We start from the raw sequence: 15,425 nt of genomic DNA, 5'->3' as shown, positions 1-15,425 counted from the left end.
AGAGGAGCTAAACAACTTCTTTGCCCGATTTGAGACTACCACTACACACACATCTCCACAGCCACCGTCCCCCCTGTTTCCAGCACCCCACCTCTCTTCCTCCATGAGCACGAGGTGAGGAAGAATCTCAAGGCGGTGATATCAAGGAAAACTGCGGCACCAGACGGCATTCCAGGTGTGGTGATAAACGCTTGTGCTTATCAATTGTCAGGTATCCTCACAAAACTTTTCAACCTCTCCCTGATGCACGCTACCGTTCCCACTTGCCGAAAGGCCTCCACCATCATTCCAATCCCCAAGAAACCCACAATACACGGCCCCAACGATTACAGACCCATTGCTCTGACATCCGTGATCATGACGTGCCTGGAGCAATCAGTAGCACAACACATCAGAGACTGCCTCCCCCCCTCATTTGACCCCTACCAGTTCGCCTATAAGGCTAACCGGTCCACGGAGGATGCCATCGCCCTTACACGTCACACTGCACTTAACCACCTGGAGAAGAAGGAGAGCTATGTGAGGATGCTCTTCAGCTCTGCATTTAACACAATCATCCTGGACATTTTACATTACAAATTGCTTCAACTACAGATCCCCCTGTCTACTTGCAATTGAATAAAACACTTGTTGTCAAACCGCCAACAATCCGTGAAACTGGGCCCCTCCCACTCCTCCACACTCACACTGAACACCGGCTCACCACAGGGCTGTGTACTGAGCCCCCTCCCATGACTGCTCTCCAATCCACCCCACCAATAGTATTATAAAGTATGCAGAAGACACCACTGTGGTGGGACTTATTCACTATGGGGACGACGCAGCATACAGGGATGAGGTGGAAAGGCTGTCAACCTGGTGTGCGTATAACAACCTGAGCCTGAATGTCCAAAAGACAAAAGCAAGGCAGCATTGGCATTCAATACCTTAATATCATATTGTTGTAAATATGACATTACTAATGTTAACGGAATATAAAAAGATAGCAGTGACTCAGAAGTAGAAATCGTGGCTTGGAATGGTTTTCTAGCCGATGGGGGGGGGGGGCATCTTTGGAGGTGGTAGAGGATGCCGGGCCGTGGCCGTCTTTGTAGGCTTTCAGGGTGCCGTTGTGGCAATGCTGGTGTTTTGGGTGGCTGGTGGGGTTTGGTGTGTTGAGAATGGATGTTTTTTTCTCTCGTCGTTAGCTAGCTAGCATGCAAGGTGTCAGAGGCAGTAGGGAGATCCCACGCCATCAATACCATGTTTGTTGACAACACATGTTTACATGCACGAGAAAAGGAACTCTTTATTTGCTCACTCTTACGCCTTACGACACAGTACAGGTAATCTCACGTCATTGGTGTGTGTGTTTTTTTAAATTGATTGGTTATTGGTCAGGATGCTCAGATCGATCAGCCACTTAGTATCAGCCGATTTTGAAATGCCTTTCAATCACAAAAATCGGCGTGCGGGTGTGTCGCGTAGGGTTGCCAACACATTAACCAGACAAGGGGTGCACCTCCCATATTGCCACGAGAATCAACACTAGTCTGTAAAACCTCAATGGCTTCAGTTTGACAGCTTGACACAGGCTACGCCAATCAATGCCAACTTGTTACTGTTTGACTTTACTTGCATCTTTGTTTACACTTTTTGCCTAGCTGTCATTGGCGGCAGTTAGCTGGCTAGCCAGCTTGCTAGAATTATTCACCTAGCTTCTCGTTTTCGGATTCCAAATGTGACTTTTTAGCACAGTGACATTTTGTTTTTAAAACTAACAAGCAATGCGGTTAGTTCAAAGCCCATTTTTGTCCCACGGGGAAGTGGATATCACGTTCATGGTTTATGTACCAACTTTTTCAAGTGTCACTGAACACTTGAAATAGATGAAACTGAATATTGTGGTGAAAGGGCACGCAGCAACATGTTCATGTTTGTGCTGTCTTTGCTGGCACTTTCAGATGTTAATCTAACGTTTTGGTGGATTATTGGTGGTCCGGACTACGCTGACAGAGGATGTGTCTGATGCATCCACGTGGCAAAGGCCTCGTCCACTGCAGACCAAGTCACAGAATTCCTTGTTTGACTTGGCAGGATGTTTGGATTCATCATTTAACCACATGACTTTAAGAATAGAATATACACACATTAAATAAATCACGTGTACTGTGAAGACAATATGGAAGCAAGTTACTATTATTGTTTTGTCTTCTTGCAGATCAATCCTTCACGCCACATCTCCGGTTCAAACATCAAAGCTTCACTGAACAACCACCAGGGGGAGACACGCAATCCAGAGGGTGCGTCCTGTTCAACTTCATCTCCTCCTTCCTGGAGTTCAAGTTCTTGTCTCTTTTTTTCCTCATCCTTTCCAGTTCAGGGTCCGTCTGTTCAAATGATAGACGACCTTCTACTTTTCTTTCCATTCTGTTGCTTCCCTTTTCTCTTTCTTCCCTTTCCTCTTCTATTCTTTTAGCTTCTTCTCCATCTTCTTCTTTTCTTTCCATTCTTCCCCTTCATCTCCTCTTCTTTGCTTCCTTTCCTCTCCCTCTCTCTATTTTCCCTTTCACCCACTCCCTTTTCAATTGCCAAGGACAGAAAAGAGCATGTGGATAACAGGAGGAGGAAAAGGAAAGGAAGCCAGCAAAGTAGGCAAGGAAAGGCAATCTGAACAGAAGAGGAGAGGAAGCAAGGAGAGGTGAAAGGACAACGTTACTTGAGTAGCTGACACTGTCCATGTCTCATTTGTCTCTGGTGCGCAGTCAATGGTAACCATGCCGACCGCCTGTCCTCCACCATCCTGGACAAGTACGCCGTAGGCAAAGTTATCGGAGATGGCAACTTTGCCGTGGTCATGGAGTGTGTGGAGAGGTAGGCTCAATGGATGTCACATGACCCTTCACATCATACTCCACTGGAAGTGGTAAAAGACGTTAAAGGAAACTGTACTATTTTGGAATTTTGACCATCATCCACAATCCTTATGTGAGACATGAACACACGTTTTTCTCTTGTCTGTGCGTTGTAAAGATATAAAAACAGCTCAAAAGAGGCAGCTAAGAATGCATGTAATCGGACGCACCTATTCCGCATATAAAACCTTCTGAAAAAAACTCCAAAAAGCGCCAAAAACGCACCATTTTATTATTATTGTTATTAACATTCTTACACCCAAGAACTACATTACGGTATAGTGACACCTCGCCACACCGGCTAGCGACTAGCTTCACCACACACTTGCTCACGATGCCCCAGGCCACTCGCAAAAGGTAACATATTGGAGCTGCTGATGTGTTTTTGTTTTTGAGTTTGGAAAAAGTTAGGCGTAAGCCTTCATTTCTATGTTGCTATGTGAAATCAACGCACCCAGGAACAATGTTTCGCTAATGCTTAAAATGACTTTACATGCATGTACCTGTTACTACATGGTTACAGCATGTATATAAAACCATAAAACCTTGTTGGAGGTTGTTGGACGTGTTTTAATAGCGGGCTTTCTAGGCGGAATAGGTGTGTCCCATTACGTGCATTAATGGCCTGCCCCTTTTTAGCTGTTTTTATATCATTAGAACGCACAGAAAAGAGAGTCATGTGTGTTCATGTCTCACATAAGGATTGTGGATGATGGGCAATTCTTTTTTTTTTTCAAGTGCAGTTTTCCTTTAAGCCAAATTGTCAAAATAATGTGATAATGAGGATGGTTGCTGGAGATATTCCTCATCCTTTTGACATCTTTGTGTGTGTGTGTGTGTGTGTGTGTGTGTGTGTACGCAAAAAAAGCATGACAAAAAGTGTTTTTTCTCTTAGGCCCTATTCATATTTTTTTTTTTGGCAGGTTGACAAAAATTCACTTCCACATTGTGTCGGATTAGTGAATAGTTGCATCCAGACGGGAACGGATCACTGAGCGAAAACGATGCAATACACAAGGCACACTTATGTGCGGCGCTGTGAACAGACACACAGACGGAACCATGTGACACACCAACTATAAAAGAAAGAACACGTGTAGGCCGGTCATGATAATCAGTAAATCAAATAATCACACGGTAAATAAAAACAAAGTCGATAATTTTGCGGGCCTCGATAAATTGACTTGTTACTGTTGAACATGGAAACTCGGGGAAGGTGACATAATGTGAATGAAATGATGTCATTGTGAGGAGAAGGAATGTTTGTGTGGGGAAGTATTTCCCTGGCGGACCGCTGAATTGTGGCGGAATCTCATCACAAACACTAGCCCAACCCCTCCCAAACTAAACATGTCAAAACGGCAGCGAAAAAACTTGGAAACTCCTCTCTTACAGAGCGTGAATGGAAGCCAGCAGGGTTAGCTTATTTTAGCAGAGCGCCCGAGTGCGTCTGTGTGTGTGCGACTCAGGCTGGAGGAGTGTTTACATTGTGTTGGGTTTTACCGTTTAATATAAGCGAGCATTTTACAATGGCCGCTGACGACATGCAGGTTCTGAGTTAAAACGATTATTCTTACACCCAGCTCGTGTTAACCGTCAATAGACATTCTTAATACACACAACACACGTCCAGCTTTCAAAATAAGAGCACTGTTTGCCAACACAAAAGCGACACTGATTCAAATCAGGAATATTGTGATTTTTATGTAAGTGCAATTTTTGCTAAAAGACACTGAATCCATTTTGTGTTCATTGGGGTTTTTTTCTGCCTTTTTTGTTTATTATGTTTGTTTGTTTAATTTATTTTGTTTGTTTGTCTAATTTATTTTATTTAAAGGCTCTTGACATTCCAGTTACAATGTTAAATATCCTTGAGATATTAAAGTTGCTTTTGATACGCTGTACTTGCATTATTATGCCGTATATCATAATAACATTCATGAAAAAATGGTCTCAAAATAATGTTGACAATAATATTGTTTGTTGGCACTTATCTGTGGGACAATTACTGACAAAGTGAATTACTGCTACGAGTCATTTTGGGGAATAAGACAACCAAATATCAGGAGAATGTCGACCGAGGAGGCTCATGCTAGTTGAAATATTCAGATATTATGTTGGCTTGTCCTCAAAACTCACTTCTGGTCATGTGACTGCGACGGGTCGGTGACATCGTTTTTGTAAACCAGTGGTTTCGGCAGTGCGCACGTAAATGACAAGCCGGCCTTTTTAGATTTTCCCACTCTGGAAGCCGTTTTAAAAAAATAGCGTTTCAGGTCACCCAAAGCGCCGTTTCTGTGTGGATGAAAGGCAGAAACGATAAAATACTGTAAAATACCGTGTGGGTAGCACCTATGTCAACTTGCCCATTAATCTGTGGGCTCCCTGCTGCATCAAGCTAACACTTAGCTTGATGTTTCTGACTTAACTGCATGGTGTGTGTTGTTTCAGGTCCACTGGGAAAGAGTTTGCCCTGAAGATCATGGACAAGGCCAAGTGCAGCGGCAAGGTATGTCTTTCTTTGTGTGTCTGCCTTTTTGTGTTCATGGCGCTGACGTGGGTATGTCCTGTCCTGACAGGAGCTCCTGATGGAGAACGAGGTGGCTGTGCTGCGACGTGTGAAACACCCCAACATCATCATGCTGATCGAGGAGGTGGACACACCCTCTGAGCTCTGTCTGGTCATGGAGCTGGTCAAGGTAGATACGGACACTAATTAAGCGGCAAGAGGACGGGAGTAGAAGTAGATGGCACAAGCACAGCAACATTTGAAAGCGCAGACCACTCGTTTCACATGCATGCCATCTTGTGGAGTTAATAAAAACTCTGAATCAGAGCGTTGCATACAGCCACAGCTGTTGGTGCCAATGTTTTGACCCGGCGCTACTTAGAAACCCCAGCAGTTATTTCCTTGTGGAGACCAGTCACCCGCACAGCGACCCAATAGTCGCTGTGCGGGTGACTGGTCTCCACAGAATTGGAGCGTTTGCGGTAATTGGAGAATTGGAGCGTTTGCGGTACAAACAGATTGTGACTTCTGCAAATAATGGTGCTACAATGGTGTATCATTTTGTATAAATAACTATCGGGCCAGTATGAGAGAATTATGACATCATACCAATAAATCAGGTAATAAAAATAGCTCCGATAACAGATAATTTTAAAAAACGCTCCAATGAGACGAGATTAACAGTACTATACGGGTGAGCAAATGAAGCGTTCTTTTTTTTCTCCTGCCTGTTGACGTTAACGGCCTGTCGTAACTTCCCTGAGCTCACTTGTAACCAAACTTCAAGAGAAAGACATTTCACAGAAGGAAAAAAAAAACATTGAGCACACGAAAAAACTTTATCAGCCACCTGAAACTCCAGCAAAGCTACAGCGCCAGGGGCATGTTGTGCCGCAGCGTGCAAAACCTTTGTCAGAGGGCGTCACATCGGCTGCTCTGAGCGTGTGCCTGAATGCAGTGCACCTTGCTGGGCCACGCCAGGTGGCTCGATACTCTGGTTCTCCTGATAGTCGTGATGTGGCAGCAGGAACATCATGATATTTGATTAAGACAAATCAAAAGGTGCAATTGGTCAAATCCAAATTTGTTCCAGGTGTGCACAAACTACAGCTATATCTAACTAAAGTAAAGTAGATATTAAAAACTTATTGATATCATATAGGTCTTGATTAGCAGAAAGTTATCGGTATCTGTTTGTGCATCTCTAATATTGCACAATAATATGCTGTTGGGAAATGACTCCACCCCACCTTCACATTTCATCATTTATTCAAATGAAATAAAAAAAAAGTCATGCATGTCTCATAATGGTGAAAACTTTCTAATTGTATAACATGATGAGAACCGAGGTGTCTGATATCATTTATCCTGCATTTATCACCCATTGTACTATTTCTAAAGGATGTAGTACAATCTACCTCTGCAAAGGTGTGAACGTCAGCCACTGTTCCCTTTTGCTGTGCCAGAATGGCAGCTAGCAATGGCACTAAGGCTAAAGCTAAAGCTAGCCGGAGCATAGAGCCAGGTAGCGGCCTGCTGTTAGCGCTTATGAGCAGTGAAAAGAGCAACGCTACCACAAGGAAAATGATGGAGCCTATGGCTAACTGGCTGAAATCAGGTGTGCGGTGTAGCTTTTCTCTCTTTCAAATGTGACATATAAAAATGAGCTGATGTCATTTAGTAGCAATCACTGTATAATGTTTATGTTAGTTTGTACTACTGCACTTACTGCACTTGAGGCTTTGGGAATAAAATTCCTAAGACTCTTGGTTTGCTGTCATCCATCATGGTGATTTCCAGTCTATTTACCAACGTTTACGCGTTTAAAGCAGCCAGTTACACTGCTGTGTAACACCTGTGTCGCAGGGCGGCGACTTGTTTGACGCCCTCACGTCCTCGGCCAAGTACACAGAGAAGAGCGCCAGCGTCATGGTGTGCAACTTGGCAGAGGCCCTGAAGTACCTCCACGCCATGAACATCGTCCACAGAGACATCAAGCCAGAAAACCTGCTGGTCAGTCTTTCTTGTCACACCAATACGTGCTTCTGATCCAACATTGACCAAGGCGGTTCTGTGTCTACTGACAGGTGTTTGAGTGTCCTGACGGCACAAAATCTCTCAAACTGGGGGACTTTGGGCTTGCTACCGTGGTGGAAGGACCTTTGTATACCGTGTGTGGGACGCCAACGTACGTGGCGCCCGAAATCATAGCGGAATCTGGGTAAGATGGTTGGATTTATATATATATATATATATATATACAGTACTGTATATACACACACAGGGTGTCCCAAAAAAGTATACATACTTTAAATGATTGCAAACTAAGTGTTTATCATAATTTGTTTCATTTTCCAAGTGTAAAACAATTTACAAACATAATTTTATTGTTTTGTCACTGACTGTTCTCAAACTGACATCCGTTGTGGTCCAGACACTGCTGACAACGCGTAGCAATGGAATCACTCACATCACAAAACAATTCCTTTGGTTTTTGTGTGCATTCATGTTCAATGGATGCTCTCAATCCAGCGACTGTTGCAGCTCTCATAGGGTAGACTTTGGCGTTTAGGTTTCCCCATAAAAAAGTCTAGTAGTGTGAGGTCTGGTGAACGCGGAGGGTATTCAACGAAACGCCTCCGTACAATCCACCTGTTTGGCAAGATCTCATCAAGGAAGGATTTAAATCACGATAATAGTGTGGGCGTGCTCCAGCTTGCTGAAAATAAAACTTGGAAATGAAGTGACTCACGCACATTTCACTCATCTGACCGTGCCTCTTTCTCCTGGTGCCTTTTGGCTGTAGCATTTTTGTATCCTTGTTAAAACATACTCCTCCTCATCGAACCGAAGATTCATTTACAGTATTCCTTAATGGCACCCTGCAGCCGCGTAACTTCTGCCTTTCTGAGCATGCCCAGAAGTCCCAACTTTTTGTGTGATGGCTGGCTTCCTTTGCCTTTTGGGTGCGCAACGTTTCGTCGACATTGTGGGTTTTGTCGGGGAGAAATTTGCAACCATACAGCATCTTCTGTTTGTTATATTTGTTTACAGTATTGGTATACACGGTTAGCTAGTTTGGTAGCCATGACCACAACACGAGACGGCATGAAGGAGATAGATTGACAATGGTCTACAGCCAATCAGGACGCAGAAGACAATGGGCGGGGCAGACAGAAGACTACAGAGAGACGCTGCCGCCACGTGCTAAAGCATAGAGCTACAACACTCAACTTCCCTCAAAGCAATTTTTCTTAAAGGACCAGGCTTTGCCTGTAACGTTTGTGCGCTGTAAAAAACAACAACAAAAAAACCCACTAAAATTGCACCAAAATAGTCCATGAAAGGTGAACCGTGATGGAGCGAGGGAACACTGTACACATAATATGGAAGTAGCATTGCGCGCATGATAAACTTTATAAACCTTGCAATCCTACCTGCACTTGATGTTGCCAGCATCACCCTCTCGCCACACGTAGGCTGTTTTTTCGTCAGCGTTGTACAGCTGTACAAGCAGAAGATGTATACATTCTACACTTGATTAAATGTACTTAATCAATGTACTTGTCACATCAAAGCACCATTGCTGCATATGACTTCTATCAAAACGTGATGGGTCTATTTTAATGTACAAGTACCATAAATTACCTTACATTACATTACCTTAACACTGCATAAGTCATGGCATGTCCCACGTGATAGAGTGAAAAAAGTTCTACTCCCATCCTGTGTGGAAGTGGTACGTTTTTGGCTTCTTGAGTTTAGAAGAAATTAATTTTATGCTAACTGGTTATCTTGCTAGCTTGCAGCCGTCTTGAGTCTCTACAGCATAAGAGTTCCAATGTGATGTAAAAAATGAATAATAGGAGTGTACAGTTGACTATAGGGGTGTTATTTCACATCTGAAAAAAGGATTTTTAATGTAAAGTACAGTCATCCCTCGCAATATTGCATTTTTTTATAAATGAATGAATAAACGAGGGCTGTTTCGTGGTAGACTACGTATGGTCTATTATTAGTCCAAACATATACAAGTGATATGTAGTATTCTGGTCACTAGGCAGCAGTAATGACACAAAACATTACCTTACATTACATTACACTGCATGAAGTCAGCCAAGGCATGTCCGACATGAGTGTTCTCCACCCATACCGTGTGGAAGTGGTAAGTTTTTGGCTCAGGTGTAGAAGAAATAAATTTGAGGGTAATTGGTTAGCTTGCTAGCTCGCTAGCGTAAGAGTTGCAATGTGATGCAAACAATGAATAATAATAGTAAAGGTGACTATAGCGGGGTTATTTCATGTCTACAGGGCTGCAATAATGTTAAAAACCACGTTTAGCAAGTCATAAACAGGTTTTCTATGCTCTAACTAAAAAAAATTCCATTTATTAACATTGAATCCTACGGTCATGGAAAAAATGATTAGACCACCCTTGTTTCTTCAGTTTCTTGTTTATTTTAATGCCTGATACAACTAAAGGTACCTTTTATTTGGACAAATATAGCAATGACAACAAAACAATAGCTCATAAGAGTTACATTTTTTGGCAGTACAATCCCTTTGATATTCATGTAAGAACTTAAGTGATTTGGGTTATTATCAAGAAAACCATGGAAGTTACTAGATATCAGCTCTTAAATTAAACTCTTATGAGTTATATGTGTACCCTGCCTCTCGCCCGAAGTCAACTGGGATTGGCTCCAGCATACCCCCACAACCCTAATTAGGATAAGCGGCATAGAAAATGGATGGATGGATTATATTTGTCCAAACAAATGTGCCTTTAGTTGTACAAGGCATTAAAATGGATCAATAAACTGAAGAAGCAAGGGCGGTCTCATAATTTTTTCCATGACTGTATATTGCGGAAATTCATTTATTGCAGTCGGGTCTGGAGCCAATTAACCGCGATAAAGGAGGGCCGACTGAACTGCCACACTAGGCAATCAGCTGATTAGATATCCAATCAATTTTAAAAAAAAGACAAAAATGGCCCCAACCCGATTTGACATTTCTACTAATACATGATAGTATCCTTATTCCGGCATCCTTGCAGCGTGCAGCTCGTATTCATCCCAAGGCCAGAAAAACAAAAACTCTTGCAGAAATGTCTTCATGTAGTAGTAGTTGTGTATGTCAATACTGGCATTTATTTAAAAAAAGAACAAGCAGATTTCACATATTAAGTGAAAAGTGTGTGCGTGTTTGTGTGTGCGTGTGTGTGTGTGTGTGTGTGTGACCTTCCCTCTCCAGTTACGGAGTCAAGGTGGACATCTGGGCAGCAGGTGTCATCACGTACATCCTCCTGTGTGGTTTCCCTCCTTTTAGAAGGTGTGTCCATGTTTGTAGTAGCAAGAAGATGAATAAAGTATCAGAATAATAGCATGAATAGCAGAGCAGTAGAGTATAGTAGCAAGCAGTGCTGACATCAGTAGCAATGTTCATCTTTAGCATTGTGGTTATAAATCATGTTGTATTCAGTGCATGTACATTTCAACAATATTTGTTCAAGCTACTACATGTTTACGTCTGTGTTGCAGTGAGAGCAACCAGCAAGAGGACCTCTTTGACCAGATTCTACAGGGACGCCTGGACTATCCCAGTCCTTACTGGGACAACATCAGTCACTCAGCCAAGGTTTACTAGCTCTAAAACCCAAAATGATGTAGACCAAACACTAGAAATACCAAAGACTCCAAACAATACTCATAACTAATACTAATGCAAAAACGTAATGTCATGTCAATGTTAGCATCTGTATCAAGCTTTTAAGTTTGATTTTAAGGCAAGATTACCAGTACTGTGTGGGTGAACAAATCAACCACTCCTTTTTCTCCTGCCTGTGACGTTAACGGCCGGTCGTGACTTCCCCTGAGCTCACTGGTAAACAAACATTCGTTTTAAGGACCTGTCACACAGCAATGTTCCTGAGAATTGTTTTTGGCACGTTGAAAAAGATTTGTGTCCATACTGTGTCGGATTAGTAAATAGTTACATCCAGATGGGAACGGACAACTGGGTGAAAAGGATGTGACACACCACGTGACACACCAAACTATAGAAGAAGAAACAAACATGCACATAAGTCCGTTGTCTTCCGCTTTCCAAGGCTCATCTACAGTTATGACAAAGTGGAATTACTTCTGCAAGTCATTTTGGAATATAAGAACAACAAAATATCAGGAGAATATCGATGGTCAGATATTATGTTGGCTTGTCATCAAAGCTCACGTCACTGGTCACGTAATGGCAACGGATCGGCGATGTCATCATTTTCAAAAAGCAGCGGATTTGCTCGTCTACACAGAAACAACAAGCCAGTGTTTTCAGATTTTCCCACTCTCAGAAAAGACCGTTTCATGGCACTCAGAACGCCGATTCTGTGTGGATGAAAGGCTGAAACCATAAAATACTGTGTGTGGACAGCCCTTAAGAGAGACGTTTTGCGTGCTAGTTGTACCAAATGCTCCCCAATGATGGCAAAAAAAACCAAAACATTGAGCACACAAAAAACCTTATCAGCAACCTGAAACGCCAGCAAAGCTATGACGCCTGGGGCTTATTGTGCCGCTGCATTTGAAAAGTGCAAATTGTTTGCCAGAGACCTTCATGGCGTCTCACCCGCTGCTCAGAGAGTGTGCTCGAATACAGTGCACCTTGCTGGGCCACGGCAGGTGGCTCCTCCCGTTCTATACTCCGGTTTTCCTAACCTCCGAAGCGGCACACCAGCTGCTCGGAGCGTGTGCCTGAATATGGTGTACCTTGCTGGGCCACAGCAGGTGGCATCCTCCGCTCTATACTCTGGTTCTCCTGATAGTAGCGATGTGGTAGTAGTAATGTCGTAGTTGTAGTACTGTCATGAATTGATACAGTTGGTCAAATCCTAATTTGTTCCAGTCCTAGAACCTCCAGGTGTGCACAAACTAGTTAAATCTAAATGTAAAAAGTAGATATAAAAAAAGTTATCAGTTATCGGTACCATATCGGTCTTGAGAAGCAGAAAGTTATTGGTGTCGGTTTGAAAAGATATTGTGCAGATCTAGTGTTATTATTTTTGTTTTTATTGTTTTATACCTTTTGGCCTGATTCTTGTCTTTTTTTTATTGAATACTCGACTTGTAAAACACATGAAAGTTGTGATGGTGTGCATGAAACTAATCATGAGTGTGTTTTACCTCAGGAACTCATCAGGAAGATGCTGCAGGTGAACACAGAGGCCCGCTACACGGCGCAGGATGTCCTCGCTCATCCTTGGCTCACGGTACCGCTTGTACTTTTATCAGCTGTCATCACAGGGGGCGCCGTTTACTCATTTTAGTCGCTGTGCATCTTGCAAGACGATGGCATGATGGAGAACAACACGATGGCCGAAGTGACGGGTAAACTTGAGGACACATGGCACTGTGGCGGCAGCGCACGCTGTTAGAGTGGTGACCGAGTAGAAATGATCTGATCCAAACACGTTTTTTAATCCACCACTTAGTTCCAGTGCAGGGTATATACAGGTACATACAATATACACACGCGTCTGGGGTTTTAGCGAGTCAACTATTCCTCCTCCATCTCATCATGTTGTTTTTGTGTGTTTCCACTCTACCTGTGTCCTTCCTTCCATCCATCTTCACCCCTGAAGCCAGGACTAAAGGAAACACCTGCAACTGGAAAGTGGGCACACGCCTCCACCTCTACTTCTGCTGCAGTCTACCTTTCATGTCACCTAGGGCACAAACCTTTACTTCCTTCATTGTTTTCATCCTTCCTCTGCTGCCTTAACTTCCTTCTCTTTGTGTCCATCACAACTGCATATTGCGAGAAGCTGCTCTTCATATACAGTACATTCATAATAATACACCATAAGACCACTTTAACACATATATCCAATTTATTGAAAAAGAATAAGTTTTTACAGACAATATATATGAATATATTGTGATATATATGATATATATGATATAATAATATCCCATTATTAATTACGTATTATTTAAATTAATTAAGAATTAATTAATACAAGTAATTTATGAGTAATTAATTTTATTTCATTATTTGTTTAAAATTTTAATTAATACAATTAAAAAAATATAATTAATTCATAATACTAAAAATAAAAAGGGTGTTTTTGGTTAATAAATGCATTGTACAGCAGACCGTAGTACATTCAGTCATGTACGATGAGGTTCATGGCTGGTGAGGCGCTGACTCCGTTTTTTTATGCAACTACAGGTTGCTCATTAAGACAATAAACCAAAAAGAGAAACTAATCCACTTTGGCTAAAAAGAATTTATTCTACATACTTCCTACTCCCTTTTGTTTATTGATTGATTTTATGATCTGAGAAACATTTGTGTTTTACCTTTTATCTGTATATGAAGTACATGCACCCTGTCCTTCGCCAGCAAAAGTTCTGATACTTTATTGTAAAAGTCTGATCACCTCCTGGTGAGCTTGGGTATGTAATCCTCCATTTTGGCAGGAAAATTCATTTATCCATTCAGCAGAGCATAAAAATATCTTGAATGCATTTGACTTGCTGCTCTAGAGCTATTAAAAAAACACTGGATTTTCCACTCTATGGAAGGGCGGCAGTGATCAGCACATTCCAGCTCATGCACGCCCCCCACCGCTCCAGGATTAAACGAGTACTGTAAGCACCTCTGGTATGGTATTTAATTGACTGATTAGCAAGAGTAATGAGTCACACTTACATAAAAGACATTACAATGTCATGGTGTATAATAAATATGTAAATGTAGAATCAATTAGAAACTGTTCATTCGTTGATATACAACGTCTACCCAAACATCTTTTCTTCCAGAACACAGCCCTCCAAAAGGAGACCCACCACCTGCCGGGACCCCACCCGGCGCTGCATCAGAAGTCACCTGACACTGCCATCACCCCTAGGAAATCCAAGGAATGTTCACCAACGCACCCTCTGAAAGCGACAGATGCTACTGAAGCACACCCCACTGGAAGCACCTTCTGGTCCCCCCTTGACGTGTCCCCCTCATCCCCACCCACCGTTTCCAGTCCCTCGCCTCCCGATGGACAGCCCCCCATCAAACATGTTGTCTTCCTACCCCTGGCTTTCCCCGACCAGGGAGCATCCCCTTCACCGCCGCCCGTGCACCCAGCCCTGTTCCCCTCGCCTCCCTCTTCCCCGTCCACACCTGCCTCCCCACCGTCACCCGGCTTTGTGTCCATGGAAGAAAGAGTCACCACGGAGCTTCTGGAAGGGGTTTAAGCGGATCCTGCCCCCCTTAAAAAAAAACACAAAGATGCTGTAAACCAGGCCCTAATGGACTAAACAAGACTTTTATTTATTGACAAAGAACGACTCAAGAATGAATGAAGAGACTGACTGTTGCTTTTTGCAGCACCACACTATCATGTTTAGCATTCTTATTAGTACTGTAGTATTATTATGAAGTACAATACACTTGCCTGTTTGCTTAGGCATACATTCTGCTTAGTGGATATAGAAAGTCAACACACCCCAAATAAAATTTACAAAATGTGTTTCTGATGAAGAAAAAAAAACACACACACCATGATAATTATTTCTAAATAAGGGGACAAAATAACCTGTGCAATTGGAAAATAAAATATGTTGAGGGAAATAGAGAAAAAAGTAAAAATGCATCAATTAAAACAAAAATCATAAGTGAACACACCTTTTGTTCAAAGAAAAGAAGCATGGCAAGCCGCTGACGCTGTGCTCACTGTCAGCGTTTTTTAAACTGGTCAGGGGAGGCAGATGATGGGGGGGGACAACATAAAATAAATATTAACATTGATCTGTATTATGAGTGGTGCCCTGCAATTGGCTAGCGACCAGTCCAGGGTGTACCCTGCCTTTCACCCAAAGTCAGCAGGGATAGGCTCCGGCATACCCCTGCGACCCTAGCGGCATAGAAAATGGATGGATGGATGGTTGTATTATAAATATGTGTAACGGATGCCAGCCAGTGAGGCTGTGCAAGTGTACGTTGGTAAACCTCACTCCCTCTCCCTTAAG

The 15,425-nt window shown here is 42.6% G+C and overlaps 1 protein-coding gene across 6 annotated transcripts in view; it reads left to right on the top strand.

The window, feature by feature from the left end:
- The window catches only part of dclk2a (doublecortin-like kinase 2a), a 51,656-nt gene extending 36,450 nt beyond the window's left edge, over positions 1 to 15,206 (top strand). For 2 of the 6 annotated variants that reach the window (XM_054781360.1, XM_054781359.1), the window contains exons 7-16: positions 2,201 to 2,282; positions 2,745 to 2,853; positions 5,346 to 5,403; positions 5,474 to 5,593; positions 7,270 to 7,416; positions 7,491 to 7,624; positions 10,660 to 10,737; positions 10,947 to 11,043; positions 12,587 to 12,667; positions 14,223 to 15,206. In XM_054781360.1, the coding sequence (XP_054637335.1) occupies positions 2,201 to 2,282; positions 2,745 to 2,853; positions 5,346 to 5,403; positions 5,474 to 5,593; positions 7,270 to 7,416; positions 7,491 to 7,624; positions 10,660 to 10,737; positions 10,947 to 11,043; positions 12,587 to 12,667; positions 14,223 to 14,651 (1,335 nt within the window). In that variant the 3' untranslated portion in view covers positions 14,652 to 15,206. Of the gene's footprint in view, positions 1 to 2,200; positions 2,283 to 2,744; positions 2,854 to 5,345; positions 5,404 to 5,473; positions 5,594 to 7,269; positions 7,417 to 7,490; positions 7,625 to 10,659; positions 10,738 to 10,946; positions 11,044 to 12,586 lie in introns of all 6 variants that reach the window. The other 4 variants (XM_054781362.1, XR_008571995.1, XR_008571996.1 and 1 more) reach the window with 4 other exon arrangements.
- Positions 15,207 to 15,425: the final 219 nt, after the last annotated feature.

This window comes from Dunckerocampus dactyliophorus, chromosome 7 (genome assembly GCF_027744805.1).
Source record: "Dunckerocampus dactyliophorus isolate RoL2022-P2 chromosome 7, RoL_Ddac_1.1, whole genome shotgun sequence".
In the NCBI taxonomy this organism is placed as follows: domain Eukaryota; kingdom Metazoa; phylum Chordata; class Actinopteri; order Syngnathiformes; family Syngnathidae; genus Dunckerocampus; species Dunckerocampus dactyliophorus.
This window is presented reverse-complemented; position numbering and strand designations above follow the sequence as displayed.